At 51.0% G+C, this 20399-nt stretch overlaps 1 protein-coding gene across 2 annotated transcripts in view; it reads left to right on the top strand.

Moving 5' to 3' along the window:
* The window catches only part of CASQ2 (calsequestrin 2), a 177543-nt gene that overhangs the window by 113788 nt on the left and 43356 nt on the right, over window positions 1–20399 (top strand). For both annotated transcript variants that reach the window (XM_086935859.1, XM_086935858.1), the window contains 2 exons: window positions 6127–6211; window positions 18820–18920. In XM_086935859.1, coding sequence (XP_086791985.1) covers window positions 6127–6211; window positions 18820–18920 — 186 coding nt within the window. The remainder of the gene's footprint in view (window positions 1–6126; window positions 6212–18819; window positions 18921–20399) is intronic.

Below are 20399 nucleotides of genomic sequence, written 5' to 3'. Positions count from 1 at the left end.
GAGTAAGAATGCCTGTGGTAGGAATGTCTGGGGTGTAGGAATGTCTGGGGTGTAGGAATGTCTGGTGTGTAGGAATGCCTGGGGTGTAGGAATGCCTGGTGCAGGAATGCCTTGGGTGTTGAAATGCCTGGGGTGCAGGTATGCCTCGGGTGTAGGAATGGCTGGGGTAGGAATGCCAGGGGTGTAGAAATGCATGGGGTGTAGGAATGCCTGGTGTATGAATGCCTGGGGTGTAGGAATGCCTGGGGTAAGAATGCCCGGGGTAGGAATGCCTGGGATATAGGAATGTCTGGTGTGTCGGAATGCCTGGGGTGTAGGAATGCCTGGGGTAGGAATGCCTGGGGTGTAGGAATGTCTGGGGTGTAGGAATGTCTGGTGTGTAGGAATGCCTGGGGTGTAGGAATGTCTGGGGTAGGAATAGCTGGGGTGTAGGAATGCATGGGGTGTAGGAATGCCTGGTGTATGAATGCCTGGGGTGTAGAATTGCATGGTGTAGGAATGCCTGGGGTGTAAAAATGCCTGTGGTAGGAATGCCTGGGGTAGGAATGCCTGGGGTGTAGGAATGTCTGGGGTGTAGGAATGTCTGGTATGTAGGAATGCCTGAGGTGTAGGAATGCCTGTGGTAGGAATGCCTGGGGTGTAGGAATGCCTGGTGTAGGAATGCCTGGGGTAGGAATGCCTGGAGTGTAGGAATGTCTGGTGTGTAGGAATGCCTGGGGTGTAGGAATGCTTGGGGTAGGAATGGCTGGGGTGTAGAAATGCATGTGGAGTTTGAATGCCTGTGGTAGGAATGTCTGGGGTGTAGGAATGCCTGTGGTGGAGGAATGCCTGGGGTGTAGGAATGCCCGGTGTGTAGGAATGCCTGGGGTGTAGGAAAGCCTGGTGTAGGAATGCCTGGGGTCTAGAAATGCCTGGGGTGTAGGAATGCCTGGGGCGTAGGAATGTCTGGGGTGTAGAAATGCCTGGGGTGTAGGAATGTCTGGGGTGTAGTAATGCCTGGGGTGCAGAAATGCCTGGGGTGTAGGAATGCCTGGGGCGTAGGAATGTCTGGGGTGTAGAAATGCCTGGGGTGTAGGAATGTCTGGGGTGTAGGAATGCCTGTGGAGTAAGAATGCCTGTGGAAGGAATGTCTGGGGCGTAGGAATGTCTGTGTGTAGGAATGCCTGGGGTGTAGGAATGCCTGGTGTAGGAATGCCTGGGGTGTAGGAATGTCTGGGGTAGGAATGGCTGGGGTGTAGGAATGCCTGGTGTATGAATGCCTGGTGTAGGAATGCATGGGGTGGAATGCTTGGGGTGTAGGAATGCCTGGGGTGTAGGAATGCATGGTTTAGGAATGCCTTGGGTGTAGGAATGCCTGGGGTAGGAATGCCTGGGGTGTAGGAATGTCTGGTGTGTAGGAGTGCCGCCTGGGGTGTAGGAATGCCTGGGGTGTAGGAATGCCTGGGGTGGGAATGCCTGGGGTGTAGGAATGTTTGGGGTGTAGCAATGTCTGGTGTGTAGGAATGCCTGGGATGTAGGAATGCCTGGCGTAGGAATGCCTGGGGTGTAGAAATGCCTGGGGTGTAGGAATGCCTGGGGTGTAGGAATGTCTGGGGTAGGAATAGCTGGGGTGTAGGAATGCATGGGGTGTAGCAAGGCCTGTGTATGAATGCCTGGTGTAGGAATGCATGGGGTAGGAATGCCTGGGGTGTAGGAATGCATGGTGTAGGAATGCCTAGAGTGTAGGAATGCCTGGGGTAGGAATACCTGGGTAGGAATGCCTGGGGGGTAGGAATGTCTGGGGTGTAGGAATGTCTGGTGTGTAGGAATGCTTGGGGTGTAGGAATGCCTGGGGTGTAGGAATGCATGGTGTAGGAATTCCTGGGGTGTAGGAATGCATGGTGTAGGAATGCCTGGGGTGTAGGAATGTGTGCTGTAGGAATGCCTGGGGTGTAGGAATACCTGGGCTGTAGGAATGCCTGGGGTGTAGGAATGCCTGGGGTGGGAATGCCTGGGGTGTAGGAATGTTTGGGGTGTAGCAATGTCTGGTGTGTAGGAATGCCTGGGATGTAGGAATGCCTGGTGTAGGAATGCCTGGGGTGTAGAAATGCCTGGGGTGTAGGAATGCCTGGGGTGTAGGAATGTCTGGGGTAGGAATAGCTGGGGTGTAGGAATGCATGGGGTGTAGCAAGGCCTGGTGTATGAATGCCTGGTGTAGGAATGCATGGGGTAGGAATGCCTGGGGTGTAGGAATGCATGGTGTAGGAATGCCTGGAGTGTAGGAATGCCTGGGGTAGGAATACCTGGGTAGGAATGCCTGGGGTGTAGGAATGTCTGGGGTGTAGGAATGTCTGGCGTGTAGGAATGCTTGGGGTGTAGGAATGCCTGGGGTGTAGGAATGCATGGTGTAGGAATTCCTGGGGTATAGGAATGAATGGTGTAGGAATGCCTGGGGTAGGAATGCCTGGAGTGTAGGAATGTCTGGTGTGTAGGAATGCCTGGGGTGTAGGAATGCTTGGGGTAGGAATGGCTGGGGTGTAGAAATGCATGGGGTGTAGGAATGCCTGGTGTATGAATGCCTGGGGTGTAGGAATGCCTGGGGTAAGAATGCCCGGGGTAGGAATGCCTGGGATATAGGAATGTCTGGTGTGTCGGAATGCCTGGGGTGTAGGAATGCCTGGTGCAGGAATGCCTGGGGTGTAGGAATGTCTGGGGTAGGAATGGCTGGGGTGTAGGAATGCATGGGGTAGGAATGCTTGGTGTAGGAATGCCTGGGGTGTAGGAATGCCTGGGGTGTAGGAATGCATGCTGTAGAAATACCTGGGGTGTAGGAATGCATGCTGTAGGAATGCCTGGGGCAGGAATGCTTGGTATAGGAATGCCTGGGGTGTTGGAAAGCCTGGGGTGTTGGAATGTCTGGGGTGTAGGAATGCCTGGGGTGAAGGAATGTCTGGGGTAGGAATGCTTGGTGCAGGAATACCTGGGGGTAGGAATGCCTGGGGTAGGAATGCCTGGGGTGTAGGAATGCCTGGGGTGTTGGGATGTCTGGGGTGTAGGAATGCCTGGGGTGTAGGAATGCCTGGGGTGTAGGAATGCATTGTGTAGGAATGCCTGGGGTAGCAATGCTTGGTGTAGGAATGCCTGGGGTGTTGGAATACCTGGGGTGTTAGAATTCTGGGGTGTAGAAATGCCTGGGGTTTAGGAATGCATGGTGTAGGAATCCCTGGGTGTAGGAATGCCTGGGGTGTAGGAGTGCCTGGTGTGTAGGAATGCCTGGGGTGTAGGAATGAATGCCTGGGGTGTAGGAATGCTTGGGGTGTAGGAATGCCTGGGGTGTAGGAATCCCGGGGGTGTAGGAATGCATGGGGTGTTAGAATGTCTGGGGTGTAGGAATGCCTAGGGTGTAGGAATGCATGGTGTAGGACTGCCTGGGGTGTAGGAATGCCTGGGGTGTAGGAATGCCTGGGGTGTTGGAATGTCTGTGGTGTAGGAATGCCTGGGGTATAGGAATGCATGGTGTGGAATGCCTGGGGTGTAGCAATGCATGGTGTAGGAATGCCTGTGGTAGCAATGCTTGGTGTAGGAATGTCTGGGGTGTAGGAATGCCTGGGTGCAGGAATGCATGGTGTAGGAATGCCTGGGGTGTAGGAATGCCTGGGGTGTAGGAATGCCTGGGGTGTAGGAATGCATGGTGTAGGAATGCCTGGGGTGTAGAAATGCATGGTGTAGGAATGCCTGGGGTGTAGGAATGCCTGGGGTGTAGGAATGCATGGTGCAGGAATGCTTGGTGTAGGAATACCTGGGGGTAGGAATGCCTGGGGTAGAAATGCCTGGGGTGTAGGAATGCCTGGGGTGTTGGGATGTCTGGGGTGTAGGAATGCCTGGGGTATAGGAATGCCTGGGGTGTAGGTATGCATTGTGTAGGAATGCCTGGGGTAGCAATGCTTGGTGTAGGAATGCCTGGGGTGTTGGAAAGCCTGGGGTGTTAGAATGTCTGGGGTGTAGAAATGCCTGGGGTTTAGGACTGCATGGTTTAGGAATCCCTGGGTGTAGGAATGCCTGGGATGTAGGAATGCCTGGTGTGTAGGAATGCTTGGGGTGTAGGAATGAATGCCTGGGGTGTAGGAATGCCTCGGGTGTAGGAATGCCTGGGGTGTAGGAATGCATGGTGTAGGAATGCCTGGGGTGTAGGAATGCATGGTGTAGGAATGCCTGGGGTGTAGGAATCCCTGGGGTGTAGGAATGCATGGGGTGTTAGAATGTCTGGGGTGTAGGAATGCCTGGGGTGTAGGAATGCATGGTGTAGGACTGCCTGGGGTGTAGGAATGCCTGGGGTGTAGGAATGCCTGGGGTGTTGGAATGTCTGGGGTGCAAGAATGCATGGGGTATAGGAATGCATGGTGTTGGAATGCCTGGGGTGTAGCAATGCATGGTGTAGGAATGCCTGTGGTAGCAATTCTTGGTGTAGGAATGTCTGGGGTGTAGGAATGCCTGGGTGCAGGAATGCATGGTGTAGGAATGCCTGGGGTGTAGGAATGCCTTGGGTGTAGGAATGCATGGTGTTGTAATGCCTGGGGTGTAGGAATGCATGGTGTAGGAATGCCTGGGGTGTAGGAATGCATGGTGTAGGAATGCCTGGGGTGTAGGAATGCCTGGGGTGTAGGAGGAATGCATGGTTTAGGAATGTCTGGGGTGTAGGAATGCATGGTGTAGGAATGCCTGGGGTGTAGGAATGCCTGGGGTGTTGGAATGTCTAGGGTGTAGGAATGCCTGGGGTGTAGGAATGCATGGTGTAGGAATGCCTGGGGTGTAGGAATGCATGGTGTAGGAATGCCTGGGGTGTAGGAATCCCTGGGGTGTAGGAATGCATGGGGTGTTAGAATGTCTGGGGTGTAGGAATGCCTGGGGTGTAGGAATGCATGGTGTAGGACTGCCTGGGGTGTAGGAATGCCTGGGGTGTAGGAATGCCTGGGGTGTTGGAATGTCTGGGGTGCAAGAATGCCTGGGGTATAGGAATGCATGGTGTTGGAATGCCTGGGGTGTAGCAATGCATGGTGTAGGAATGCCTGAAGTAGCAATTCTTGGTGTAGGAATGTCTGGGGTGTAGGAATGCCTGGGTGCAGGAATGCATGGTGTAGGAATGCCTGGGGTGTAGGAATGCCTTGGGTGTAGGAATGCATGGTGTTGTAATGCCTGGGGTGTAGGAATGCATGGTGTAGGAATGCCTGGGGTGTAGGAATGCATGGTGTAGGAATGCCTGGGGTGTAGGAATGTCTGGGGTGTAGGAATGCATGGTGTAGGAATGTCTGGGGTGTAGGAATGCATGGTGTAGGAATGCCTGGGGTGTAGGAATGCCTGGGGTGTTGGAATGTCTAGGGTGTAGGAATGCCTGGGGTGTAGGAATGCCTGGGGTGTTGGAATGTCAGGGGTGTAGAAATGCCTGGGGTGTTGGAATATCTGGGGTGTAGGAATGCCTGGGGTGTTGGAATGTCTGGGATGTAGGAATGCCTGGGGTGTAGGAATGCCTGGGGTGTAGGAATGCCTGGGGTGTAGGAAGGCCTGGGGTGTATGAATGCCTGGGGTGTAGAAATGCCTGGGGTGTAGGAATGCGTGTGGTGTTGGAATGTCTAGGGTGTAGGAATGCCTGGGGTGTTGGAATGCCTGGGGTGTTGGAATGCCTGGGGTGTAGAAATGCCTGGGGTGTAGGAATGCCTGGGGTAGGAATGCCTGGAGTGTAGGAATGCATGGTGTAGGAATGACTGGGGTGTATGAATGCCTGGGGTGTAGGAATGCCTGGGGTGTAGGAATGCCTGGGGCAGGAATGTCTGGGATGTTGGATTCCCTTCCGCCAACACTTGCCTGTGGATGCTCAGTAACAAGTGCAGACCCCTCCACCTCCCACCAGCTCCAAAGATGCCGGAGTGTCTCCAAGGGGCCCCCTTTCTTGCTCCTCCACCCCCAGTCCCACCCTCACATGCCCCCCTCTTACCCCCCTCTCCCCCCACCCCATGTTCACCAAGTGTGCTTCCTATCACCGCTTGGAGGGGAGCAGATATCACCACCGCAGAGCACACATCTCCACGGAGTCACTCTCTTCCCTTCGGGCGCACAGCTCCACTGAGTTCACTCTCTCCCCTTCTCTTTCAGCTGACTGCTCAGGTCCTGGAGAAGAAAGGCGTGGGCATCGCCCTGGTGGACTCCAAGAAAGGAGCGAAGCTCGCCAAAAAGCTCGGTAAGTCCTTGAATTGTGGTGACGTAATGACCTTGGACAGATTTCTGATGGCCTGGAAGACGCACCATGTGCCCTTCAGCACCTCTTGTTACTCCTATGAAGACAAGACAGGGAGCCTGCAGCTCTCTCTATGCACCTCAGTCCTGAGTTAGAGACCCCTGTCATCTAAACACTGCGATAGAAGCACAGCTCTCTCTATGCACCTCAGTCCTGAGCTAGAGACCCCTGTCATCTAAACACTGCGATAGAAGCACAGCTCTCTCTATGCATCTCAGTCCTGAGCTAGAGACCCTGTCATCTAAACACAGCAACAGAAGCACAGCTCTCCCTATGCACCTCAGTCCTGAGCTAGAGACCCCTGTCATCTAAACACTGCGATAGAAGCACAGCTCTCTCTATGCACCTCAGTCCTGAGCTAGAGACCCCTGTCATCTAAACACTGCGATAGAAGCACAGCTCTCTCTATGCACCTCAGTCCTGAGCTAGAGACCCCTGTCATCTAAACACTGCGATAGAAGCACAGTTCTCTCTATGCACCTCACTCCTGAGCTAGAGACCCCTGTCATCTAAACACTGCAATAGAAGCACAGCTCTCTCTATGCACCTCGGTCCTGAGCTAGAGACCCCTGTCATCTAAACACAGCGATAGAAGCACAGCTCTCTCTATGCACCTCAGCCCTGAGCTAGAGACCCCTGTCATCTAAACACAGCGATAGAAGCACAGCTCTCTCTATGCACCTCAGTCCTGTGCTAGAGACCCCTGTCATCTAAACCCTGCGATAGAAGCACAGCTCTCTCTATGCACCTCAGTCCTGAGCTAGAGACCCCTGAGGTCTAAACACAGCGATAGAAGCACAGCTCTCTCTATGCACCTCAGTCCTGAGCTAGAGACCCCTGTCATCTAAACCCTGCGATAGAAGCACAGCTCTCTCTATGCACCTCAGTCCTGAGCTAGAGACCCCTGAGGTCTAAACACAGCGATAGAAGCACAGCTCTCTCTATGCACCTCAGTCCTGAGCTAGAGACCCCTGTCATCTAAACACTGCGATAGAAGCACAGCTCTCTCTATGCACCTCGGTCCTGAGCTAGAGACCCCTGTCATCTAAACACTGCGATAGAAGCACAGCTCTCTCTATGCACCTCAGTCCTGAGCTAGAGACCCCTGTCATCTAAACACTGCGATAGAAGCACAGCTCTCTCTATGCACCTCAGTCCTGAGCTAGAGACCCCTGTCATCTAAACACTGCGATAGAAGCACAGCTCTCTCTATGCACCTCAGTCCTGAGCTAGAGACCCCTGTCATCTAAACACAGCGATAGAAGCAAAACTCTCTCTATGCACCTCAGTCCTGAGCTAGAGACCCCTGTCATCTAAACACAGCGATAGAAGCACAGCTCTCTCTATGCACCTCAGTCCTGAGCTAGAGACCCCTGTCATCTAAACACATTGATAGAAGCACAGCTCTCTCTATGCACCTCAGTCCTGAGGTAGAGACACCTGTCATCTAAACAGTGCGATAGAAGCACAGCTCTCTCTATGCACCTCAGTCCTGAGCTAGAGACCCCTGTCATCTAAACACATTGATAGAAGCACAGCTCTCTCTATGCACCTCAGTCCTGAGGTAGAGACACCTGTCATCTAAACAGTGCGATAGAAGCACAGCTCTCTCTATGCACCTCAGTCCTGAGCTAGAGACCCCTGTCATCTAAACACATTGATAGAAGCACAGCTCTCTCTGTGCACCTCGGTCCTGAGCTAGAGACCCCTGTCATCTAAACACAGCGATAGAAGCACAGCTCTCTCTATGCACCTCAGTCCTGAGCTAGAGACCCCTGTCATCTAAACACTGCGATAGAAGCACAGCTCTCTCTATGCACCTCAGTCCTGAGCTAGAGACCCCTGTCATTTAAACACTGCGATAGAAGCACAGCTCTCTCTATGCACCTCGGTCCTGAGCTAGAGACCCCTGTCATCTAAACACTGCGATAGAAGCACAGCTCTCTCTATGCACCTCAGCCTCGAGCTAGAGACCCCTGTCATCTAAACACAGCGATAGAAGCACAGCTCTCTCTATGCCCCTCAGTCCTGAGCTGGAGACCCCTGTCATCTAAACACTGCGATAGAAGCACAGCTCTCTCTGTGCACCTCAGTCTCGAACTAGAGACCCCTGTCATCTAAACACTTCGATTGAAGCACAGCTCTCTCTATGCACCCCAGTCCTGAGCTAGAGACCCTTGTCATCTAAACACAGCGATAGAAGCACAGCTCTCTCTATGCACCTCAGTCCTGAGCGAGAGACCCCTGTCCTCCTAGCACTGCGATAGAAGCACAGCTCTCTATGCACCTCAGTCCTGAGCTAGAGACTCCTGTCATCTAAACACTGCGATAGACGCACAGCTCTCTCTATGCACCTCAGTCCTGAGCTAGAGACTCCTGTCATCTAAACACTGCGATAGACGCACAGCTCTCTCTATGCACCTCAGTCCTGAGCTAGAGACTCCTGTCATCTACACACTGCGATAGACGCACAGCTCTCTCTATGCACCTCGGTCCTGAGCTAGAGACTCCTGTCATCTACACACTGCGATAGACGCACAGCTCTCTCTATGCACCTCGGTCCTGAGCTAGAGACTCCTGTCATCTACACACTGCGATAGACGCACAGCTCTCTCTATGCACCTCGGTCCTGAGCTAGAGACTCCTGTCATCTACACACTGCGATAGACGCACAGCTCTCTCTATGCACCGATAGAAGCGCAGCTATTAAATTGGATCGAATTATTTCCCGGTTTTATGGGCAGGGAAACGTCCCAGCCGGGCCATGAAATATATGACATTACCTAGGGAGAGAGGGGGATGGTCTGTACCAAACTTTCAGATTTAATTTTGGGCAATCACGGTCAGGCACATTGGAGGTATAGTCTCGCCTGCTGACATTTGATAGTATCAAACAAAAGTTTGGAGTTAAGAATAGGCATTTTTTAAAGTTTTTACAGATAAGAGATTTTTAGGAAAACGACTAATTGGTCCCGAATTCCGCTTATCGAGGTTGTAAAAATGGGGCAACCATCTATTTCTAAGATATATAAGATATTAAACGAGACTCGGAAGGATGACCTTGTGGAACATTTCAGTCGCTGGCAGACTGCTTTAAATGCTGGACAGGGGGTTTGTGAGGATTCTTTAGGCTTCAATCAAACAGCATCTATTCCAGCAAACATCCAGGTCCAGCTCTCTAAGACCTGGTTTAATCTTTATATCACCCCACATCGTATTCAACAATGGGGGGTACAGTTGGGGTTGATTGCCCCAGGTGTGGAGGATATGATGTCGATAGCATTCATATGTTTGACCCCCTGTTTAAATAAGATTGAACAATATCTGGCGCAAATGCTGGAGCAAAGGGTTCCCTGCATTGACCCCACAGGCTATAATGTTAGGTGTAGTTGATCAGAATCTGTCTGAACCTGAACGTAAATTTTTCTTTATAACTATGGCAATTCTGCGGCTTTCAATCGCCACTATATGGTTGGACTCTATCCCCCCGAATCCACATGAATGGTTGGCCAAATTGGTCAGTGTTAGCGAGTGGGAAATGTTGGTATATAAGAAAAGGTGCCCTAGGGCTCGGAGGGAGGGAGAACGCATTTGGGAACCTTTGAACAAATGGATGTTTTTTGAGAACTGAGGCTTTCCCCTCTATGCAATTCGGCTAGTGTTAGTCGCTAGATATACTTCTATGTCTTCATGGGGTTTCTTTTTAATTTTTTTATTGCTGTTATGTTTAATTTTGTTTTCTTCTTTCTTTCCCTCTTATGGGTGGTGGGTGGGGGTGAAAACGATAAAAAAGGGGATATTCGACATGGTCAAAATGTACACTAATTGGAATTTTTTGAATGTACCAAGTATCATGTCTTATGCCTAATAAATACTAAAAAAATAAAAAGAAGAAGCACAGCTCTCTCTATGCACCTCAGTCCTGAGCTAGAGACCCCTGAGGTCTATACACAGTGATAGAAGCACAGCTCTCTCTATGCACCTCACTCCTGAGCTAGAGACCCCTGTCATCTAAACCCAGAGATAGAAGCGCAGCTCTCTCTATGCACCTCAGTCCTGAGCTAGAGACCCCTGAGGTCTATACACAGTGATAGAAGCACAGCTCTCTCTATGCACCTCACTCCTGAGCTAGAGACCCCTGTCATCTAAACCCAGAGATAGAAGCGCAGCTCTCTCTATGCACCTCACTCCTGAGCTAGAGACCCCTGTCATCTAAACCCAGAGATAGAAGCGCAGCTCTCTCTATGCACCTCAGCCCTGAGCCAGAGACCCCTGTCATCTAAACCCAGAGATAGAAGCGCAGCTCTCTCTATGCACCTCAGTCCTGAGCTAGAGACCCCTGTCATCTAAACCCAGAGATAGAAGCACAGCTCTCTCTATGCACCTCAGTCCTGAGCTAGAGACCCCTGTCATCTAAACCCAGAGATAGAAGCACAGCTCTCTCTATGCACCTCAGTCCTGAGCTAGAGACCCCTGTCCTCCTAACACAGCGACAGAAGCACAGCTCTCTCTATGCGCCTCAGCCCTGAGCCAGAGACCCCTGTCATCTAAACACTGCAATAGTGCCTGAGTGGACTCTGAGATGAGGCGTGGGCCCGTACCTGGACAGTGTGCCGGCGGTCAGCGCTGCGTCAGTGGGTGAGCCGTCCGTGGGTGATGCCAGCTCCGAGGGGCAGGGCTGCGACGCTCTTCTCTGGCCCAGAATGGGGCACAGCACACTTTATAGAATGAAACCAGCTCCTCAGACACACAGCCTTCAGGCAATGTTGTGTCTAGAGGTTGGAAGCTGCCGTCTAACGAATAACGTAGACAAGGCGCTATCTCGGCTTGTGTGCTGCCTGTGACCTTGTACCAAATGTACAGACGAGAAGGGAAAGATTACTGAAAAAATGCAACATGTACCAAGCATTGCAAGAATACTAGTGTGCAAGCAAAGTCCATCAAATATAACCTGGCTTCACAAAGTCAGCCTAAAACCTGTAACACCTGAAGACTAGGGGGAGAACCAAAGTGGGTCCAGGAGGGAAATCACTACAATAGAAGCACAGCTCTGTCTATGCACCTCAGCCCTGAGCTAGAGACCCCTGTCTTCTAAACACTGCGATAGAAGCACAGCTCTCTTTATGCACCTCAGTCCTGAGCTACAGACCCCTGAGGTCTAAACCCTGCGATAGAAGCACAGCTCTCTCTATGCACCTCAGTCCTGAGCTAGAGACCCCTGTCATCTGAACACAGCAATAGAAGCACAGCTCTCTCTATGCACCTCAGTCCTCAGCTAGAGACCCCTGTCCTCCTAGCACTGCGATAGAAGCACAGCTCTCTCTATGCACCTTAGTCCTGAGCTAGAGACCCCTGTCCTCCTAGCACCGCGATAGAAGCACAGCTCTCTCTATGCACCTCAGTCCTGAGCTAGAGACCCCTGTCATCTGAACACAGCAATAGAAGCACAGCTCTCTCTATGCACCTCAGTCCTGAGCTAGAGACCCCTGTCCTCCTAGCACTGCGATAGAAGCACAGCTCTCTCTATGCACCTCAGTCCTGAGCTACAGACCCCTGAGGTCTAAACCCTGCGATAGAAGCACAGCTCTCTCTATGCATCTCAGTCCTGAGCTAGAGAGCTCCTAAGGTCTAAACACTGCAATAGTGTAGGAGAGTAGGATCTGCTTCCTATGGTTACCCCCAATTTTTGCAGGTGTTGCACTGTTTCTCAACTTTAGTCTGGCTGGGGCCCTACTATCCAGGACCCCAGTCTAGCTGCTTCCTCTGTAAATTGATTGCATGAACTTTAGGTACACTCCAGTTTGGTTACTGGGGTACCCCTGCGAGTCCCTAGTATATGGTACCGTAGGTACTAAGGGCATAGGTACCCTAGACGCCTACCAGGGGCTGAAGCATGCATTGTGCCACCCCTGGGAAGCCTTCCAAAATGGCACCGCAGGTCTGCTACTGCAGCCTGGGTAAAGTGGTGCATGCACCCCTTACTGAGATATAGGTTCACTATATCTACCTTATATTACTACACATATAAACCTTTCAGTCACCCCTATGGCAGGCCTTATCAATCCTGAAGGCAGGGTGCTGGGTTTTATGTCAGAGGGTGCCCCTGCATGAGCAGAGCCCCTCAACAGCCTTCAGAACCTATTTTCCAGGGTTGTTTTTGATGCAGCCAACCATATATGTAAGTGCTTTATAACCTCGCTGTAAATGCTAACTTTAAAACGGCTGCATGGAAACATGTTGTGTTTGGTGTCAAACACCTTGAAATCATACCCCCACACCAGTAACTGGCGGGGAGGTATGATTCCACCCTTTTAGAGGGACTTATGTGACACACCCAGCTACCCGGGACCAGTTTTCTCGACCAGGGATCACAAGACGGATGCTGCCAGCCACAGACCACTGCCCTCCTATTGCTGAGCCAAGCTCGAGCAGGGGAAGGTTGGACAATAGGTTTCCTGTCCCAGGGAGGTGTGACCACCTCCCAGACAGGCTTTAGTGTATTGGGGCTGGGTGGGTGGGCGCACTCTGAGAGGGCTTTGATGTCTGCACTGGGGGCACATTTGGTGTCCCTGTGCATAGTCCAGTTCAAACCGGTTGCAGGATCCATTGTCTGGCATGAAACTGGACAAAGAACATAGGTGTAGCCACCCCTCTGTCCTGACCCTCCCATAGGTGGTACCCCAGAGTTTGTCCCACCCCTTCCTTGGGTGTAAAGTAGGAACCCCTAACTACAGGACTTTGGATTTTACCTGGACTAAACCCTGCTAAAGAAATCAAGTACTTTGACGATCTACACTGCGCTACATGACTGAAGAATCTCCCTTGGAGTAAAGGAGTTACTCCCCTGCAAGGCAGGCCCTTTAATGCACCTGACCAGTTTGCATCTCTCGAGCTCCTGAGGACTCTGAAGATTTCTGCTACACAGGAGGTGGGTTCCCGCGTGTCCCTGAGGTTGATCTGACCTCTCAGCAATTCTGAGACCAGTATCCCTTGTGGGGACCGTGGAACTAGAACCCCTGTGCACTGTGTACTTTTGCAGCAGCATATGCTTTTCGACAATCCCTGAGGCTGTGCTTTGGGCTACTTGTAGTTCCAACCCCAAGCAGTATTTCCACTGAATATTCCTGGCCTACACTCCACGTGTGTTCCGTGGGCTGGTATTTTGTGATTCAGCTCGAGGTCCCTTTGCGATCCCTTGTCCGTTGGCCTGTGGGTCCCTGCAAAGGTAACTTTGACTTTCCTTGGGCTTTCCTGGCTGCCCCAGACATGCCCTGACTCTCCATTGCTATGCGAGTTCCCAGGACCTTGCTGGTCCTCACCAAAGCTTATTTCCTCTGCCCGCAAGGCTTGTTGGTGTTCAATCCAGACACTGACCCCCCAGCACTCGACATCCTTTGTGGAACAGCGCACTTTCGGACTTTGTTTGTCGTCGACATCTCCTTGTCCCTGTGGCTGCAGAGTCAAGCATTGCATCTTCTCTCCTGAAGCACCCACCATTGGTGGGCATTCATTTATTGTGCCCCTGGTCACCCTGAAGTGACCCATACTCTGTCCCCTCTGCTTTCAGGTTCTTCTCACCTCGGATCTAGGCTTGGATTCTACCAGACACTTTTCATCTTCCCAGCAGCAGCACTTTTTCACATCATGCCATTGAAAACGACAAAGGTTTCCGACATCACTTGACCCCTATACACCCGGCTCCTCTGGGATAGGTAACACGGGTATCTCGGTACTCTCAAGGGTACTGGCCTTAGAACCTTCTATGTTTGAAAGGGTTTGCTTAAAGTCCTCTCCGAAGTATCCTTAATCTCTACAATTCCAACCCGACTTTCCCATCAGGTTGTACTGAGCTCGCACCTATGTTCCCACACTGCACCCGTCCTCCGTGGGTCCCCTCTGTCACTACTGTTGTACATGCTCTATCACTGTGTCTAGTCAAGTCGTGTTTGTTATACCACTTTCTTAGTATATGGTTCAGTCTCCCCTGGGAGCCCACTGTGTATTGTGCTATTTACTGTCATTCGAGTGATTTAATATTGTGTGCTTTGTGCTCTAATCTCATAAACAGGTTAGTAGAGAGTGTTTAGTAAAAAATACATATATTTGATATATCTTTAGTTGGGTTCTTCTTTCATTTGGTCATTCAGTAGGTTCTGATCTGGTAAAACAAGCTGCTTTACATTCTTTCGAGACTTAGCCCGAAGGCTGCTCTCCGCAGCTACCACTAGGATAGCTTTCAATAAAGGTTGTCTTAAACCTACCATCAATAAGGGTTGTTTGGACTGGTGCAAGGTGCCCACTAGAATAGTGGACAGCATATGCCAGGATAACTTCTCAGAAAGACAATGTCGAGAGGATGTAGAATTGCTGGGGACCCACAGAACCAGCCAAGGTAAGTAGATAAGGACCCCAAGGAAAGCATGTACAGTCTGGAAACACCACCACGTTCTCCATACATTTCAACGTGTAAATTACGGTTTGATTTTTAAAGATTAAAGACCCTTCCCAGTGAACTCTGAAGAAACTCCGTGGAAGACCGAAGGTTAGAGAGCCACCCCACCCGTGGATACCCTAGTACCCATGTTACCTACACCAGGGAAGCTTGGTGAATATGTGTTTAAATTGGTGTCAGAAAACACAGTCGAACCTAATGGAGGACATCAGAAAAGTGCAGCTGGGAGGAAGGAGAAAGGTCCGGTGGAATCCGAAGATGGATTCTGGTTGAGAGGTATCTACAAGCAGAGGGAACAAAGTCTTTGTCACTCAGGAGTGACCAGGAGATTTGGAAGACGAATTCCCTTTGATGTCGGGTGTTGAGGACCTTGACTTTGCAGCTGTGAGGACCTGGTGATGCTGAGGAAGACCAGGAGCTGTGCACGAGCTGTCCCACATTGGATGTCGAATGCTGAGGAGTCGTTGTCCGGCGGGAGCACCAACAAGCCTTGGGAAAGGCAACCAACGAAGAAGTAAAAAAAGGTGCAACGTTGGGGTCAGCAAGGTCCAGGGGACTCACCACAAGCAGGGGAGTCAGGGCCAGCCCGAGCAATCAAGGGAGCCCAAAAGAAACAAATGTGACCCTCAAGTGGACCCACAGGCCGGAGGCACTGGAGTCGCAAGAGGACCTCGAGCAGCTCACGAAAGGAAGCAGGCCACGGAGCAGTTGATGCGATGTGGATGAAGACTTTAACCACTGGAGTTGCTTGAGGTTGGGGCTAATTGGAGTTCGAATATCTCGCTGGAAGGAATACAACAAGCCTTTGCAACTGCAAGTCGACGTGTTGCACAGGGGTTCGGTTCCTGCGGTTCCGATGAGGGATACTGGCCTCAAAATTGGTGAGAGGGCCTGTCAGACCTCGAGAGCTGTGGAAAACCACCACCTGTGTTGCAGAACATTTCAGAGTCCGGAGGCGCTCAGTATCAGCAGACGGGTCGACTTAGTTGCGGTGACTCCTTCACTTCAAGGGAGATTCCTTCAATCAATCAATCAATCATTTGTAAAGCGCACTACATACCCGCGAGGGTCTCAAGGTGCTGGGGAGGTGGGGGGGGGGGGGCTACTGATCGAACAGCCAGGTCTTGAGTATCCTCCTGAAGGTCAGCAGGTCTTGGTTCTGTTGTAGGCTCAGTGGGAGGGTGTTCCATGTCTTGGCGGCGAGGGGGGAGAAGGATCTCCCGCCTGTGGTTGTTCTTCAGATGCGCGGGACGGTGGCGAGTGAGAGGTCGGCGGAGCATAGCGGTCGGTTGGGGGTGTAGAAGGAGAGCCATATAATAATTTGTTTATTGTATAGTTAATAAATACCGTAACAATTTACATAAAACGACATTCAGCAAACATTAGCTTAAAACAAGTTTACATAAGATTTAGAAGGAGAGCCGTCTGTTGAGGTAGGCTGGGCCGGTCTTGTGGAGTGCCTTGTGTGCGTGGATGACAAGCTTGAAGGATATCCTCTTGTTGACGGGGAGCCAGTACATGTTTCTCAAGTGGGGGGTGATGTGGAGGTGTCGTGGTACGCCGAGGATCAGTCGTGCCGAGGTGTTTTGGATGTGTTGTAGTCATTTAATTAGCTTGGTTGGGGCTCCCGCGTAGAGAGCGTTTCTGTAGTCGAGTCGGCTGCTGACAAGGGCCTGGGTGACTGTCTTTCGTGTATCTGTCGGGATCCATCTATAGATATTGTGGAGCATGTGGAGGGTGTTGAAGCAGGAGGAGGAGACGGTGTTGACTTGCTTGGTCATTGAGAGCGTTGAGTCGAGGATCATTCCCAGGCTGCGTGCTTGGTCGGTGGGTGTCGGGGCTGCCCCCAGTGCCGTCAGCCACCAGGAGTCGTCCCAGGCTGAAGGGTTGGGGCCAAGGATGAGGACCTCCATCTTGTCCGAGTTCAGCTTCAGACGTCTTTGATGCCCACAGGGCTTGGAAGGTTCCTGTATGATGCACAGGCACAGACGACGCAGCAGACTGAAAGGGACACGAAGTCAGGCCCAAATGAAGTCCAGGGTAGAAGTGCAGTGTTGTCTGATCTAAATCTTATCCCATGACTAATCTAGGGACCTACACCCAGGTAAGCCCTTAAGTACACTAAGTAAAGGGTTGGGATGATTCAGGGGACACTCCCAGGGGAGGGTTTGGACAGTGGGGAGGTTACTTTCATGTCCTTTGTCCAGTTTTGTGCCAGAGTGGGAGCCAATGGCTTCCAGGACTGGTTTGAACTGAACTGTGCATAAAGGGGAAAAAATGTGCCCCTCTTGCAGATTTACAGTCACCTATAAGCGCACCCACCCAACCCTAATACACTAAATCCTGTCTGGGAGGTGGTCCCACCTCCCTGTGACAGGATGCCCTTTGTTCTGCCTTCCCCTACTCGAGCTTTGATCAGCAGCAGGAGGGCAGAAAGGTGTCTCAGGTCGGCAGCAGCCATTTTGTGCTTTCTGGGTCTAGAAGGCTGGTACCGGGAACATTGAGAGCCTAACGGAAGACTCTTCCAGTGCTTGGAATCATACCGCCCACACCGTTTATGGTGTGGGGGTATGATTCCAACATATTTGATACCAAACACGATAGGATTCGTTGCAGCCAGTTTCGAGATGGTCATTGTGTAATTAGGCAGTACCCCTCTATATGGCTGCTTCACTGACAATCCGAAGGATGGACTGCATAGGCTGCAGAGGGGTCCTGCTCGTGCAGGTTGCCCTCTCACTTAGAACCAAGCACCCTGCCTCCAGGATTGTAAAGGCCTGCTATAGGGGTGACTGATAGGTTTTAAGTGCAGTGACCCAAGACTTCTTACTCCAAATAACTCTCTAATATCCACCGCTCAAATTACTTTCATATTTCACCATACTAATTCACCACTAATCCTTTATGGGTTACCGGAGTAGCGTGCTGCTCGCAAAAAAAACACTTCAACACCCCATCAGGGGTAACAAGCACTATATATATATATATATATGTACAAACCTTTTTTTCCCTCTCCTGTCTTTCCGCTATCCTTCTGAATCCGAATAACTGACTAACCTATCCACCACTCAAATTACTTTCATATTTCACTATTCTAATTCAACACTCATCCTTTATGGGTTCGGGAGTAGCATGCTACTTGTCGAAAAAGCGCTTTGACTGTTCGTCAGGGGTAGTAAGCGCTATATAAATGCAATTACAATACAATACAATATAGGAAACCCATATCTTTAGTATGTGGTCCTAGCACCAGCTGCAATGACAGGCCTGTAGTTCCCTTTTGAATGGTCTCCCATGGGTGGCATAATTAGGGTGACCAGGCGTCCCAGATTTGCCCGAATGGTCCCAGTTTTTCACCAGCTGTCCCGGCAGATTTCATGAAATTTAACTCCTGTCCTGGTTTTTAGAGAGGGTCGACTGAAAAGGGCTGGAGGTGTTTTTTTTATGTTTTACAAAGCTTAGGAAGTTAGCAGTTGTTTCAAGAAAGCAATTTAATTAACAGGCAAGCTTCTGGGTTAAAAAATAGTATTTTATGCATGTTCTCACTGCCTGTTGTGTAATTCTTTGATGGGGAGGCTGTCATTCTGTGCGCTCGCTTGAAGTAAAACTGTAGTCCTTCTTCTATTTTCGTGAAATGTCCCTGTTTTTGGTTTTACAATTCTGGTCACCCTAGGCATAATGCATGCTTCAGCCCATGGGGGACCTCTGGTGTATCTATGCCCTGGGTACCTTAGTACCATTTACTAGGGACTTATAGGTACCGAAGTACTGAACATGACAATTTAGGGAGAAAGCAGATAGACTGGGGTCTTGATTAGCAGGATCCCAGTCAGACAAGTCAAGAACAGCTTAGCACCCGGCAAAAAGTGGGGGTAACCATAGAAGCAGATCCTACTTTCCTACAGCACCCATACCTGCATACATACATGCACATGCATGTCACAGTACTTTAGCCTGATCCACAGACCTTCGCTGCAGCCGAAGCCCACTCAGGTTTGAGTCCCATTGGAACCTCTCATGACAGGGCTGGGCTTCGCTCTCAGTTTCCTTCCTCTGTGCTGAAAGCTTTCTTTTCACCAGTTCTCTCTTCCTGTCCCAGGGTGCACCGAGGAAGGCAGCCTCTACATCTTCAAGGACGACAACGTCATCGAGTATGATGGTCAGATGGCCGCGGATGTCCTCGTCGAGCTCCTCCTGGACGTAAGTCTCGCGATACTTCCTTCGCACTGTACAGTCAGCTGACCAGGCATGAGTTCCCAGGTGGGCTTCACCCCAAGGTTTCCCGTATCTTCAACTATGATCATGTGCAGGGGCAAAAAGCAAGCCCCCATAGCCCAAGAGGCACAGAGGAGACCCCAGCCCTTAAGGGGATCCCCATTCAGCCCCAGGTCAATCAATATCTGTGAGATATGGTAGACGCAGGACCAATTCTACAAGTCTGCATGAGGGGGCATCATTTTGCGTTACGCAACTGGTCAAGCGATGCTTTAGGTAGATTCAGACCCATGGTTTTATCATTCCAGATGGATTGAGGGTAGGCCAGGGCAAACCTTTTTAAAATTCTCCCACAAATATTCACAGGTGCCAGGTAAAGTGTGGAGTCACCACTGAAGATCTGAGGATGAATTTCATGTCCATACATACATCCCTACTAAAATCCCATTCCAAAAAGGTTTAATTGTATTTATTGAATGTCCTGAAGGGGTTGGGTGGTTCCAGCAGGGCTGTGCATTAGGGTGCCTGGCCACATACACACCCCGCAGCAGTCCAAACCCCAGGCCCTGCCTGGCCAGGCCCTGCATAGAACATCCTGGCAAACAATAAACATCTACAGTGTCACAAAGCACACTACTGTATGTCTATAGCCACACAGACATAACAGACATCCTTCCTTCTCCTTTGCAAGTGACATTCCTTCTACTATGTCTGTGACATTATAGACATACGAGAAAGACTATTCCGTTCAATATGTAAGACAGACTTTCTACAATGTATGCCAGGAGCCGCCACGCTGTGCCTTGAAGGGATGGCGGATGAGTGGTTTGGAAGAAAGCAGAGAAAGAAGAACCAATGCGCAGAGCTGTGGGGTTCTGCCGCACAACCACGACACCCGTCATCTCACCCACAGCGGCCACATCTGGCATGTATTCTGCCTCTTCATCATCAATGATTCGACCACCATTCTCCATCTTCTCAAACAGTGGCAGCTACCTCGGAACAGAGGTGGTGGGGTGAAAGAATAAATAAAACAAACTTACCGCCTCACACCTCTCCTCCGCCCTCGCCAGCACCGGAAGCATCCAGGCTCCCGGAGCCTACCGAGCCAATCACAACACTGCATGAGCAACATCGTGATTGATCTGAGCAGCCTGTTTGGCCGCTCGGGCAGTGCCTGTGAGCCTGGGCATATTCTCCATCGGGCTGTGCAACACGGCCCAGTGGAGAACATGGTAAGTGCGCATGACTGCTTGGCCGGCTCAAGGGGGCCAGCCAACCAGTCATGCACACTTAGGGAGGGAGTGCAAACTTCTCCTGCTCCCTCTATGTCGGCAAGCCCAGCCCCGCCCCGCCCCACTTGATCTGGCTCGAAGTACCGCAAAAAAAAAAAAAAGATAATTTTTTGTACTTCCGTCTTAAAGGAGGAGCCGCCACTGTTCTCAAGGCCACTCAACAATGACA

Source organism: Lissotriton vulgaris, chromosome 8 (genome assembly GCF_964263255.1).
Source record: "Lissotriton vulgaris chromosome 8, aLisVul1.2, whole genome shotgun sequence".
Lineage (NCBI taxonomy): Eukaryota > Metazoa > Chordata > Amphibia > Caudata > Salamandridae > Lissotriton > Lissotriton vulgaris.
The sequence above is the reverse complement of the archived record's forward strand: the minus strand, read 5'-3'. Positions and strand labels throughout refer to the sequence as shown.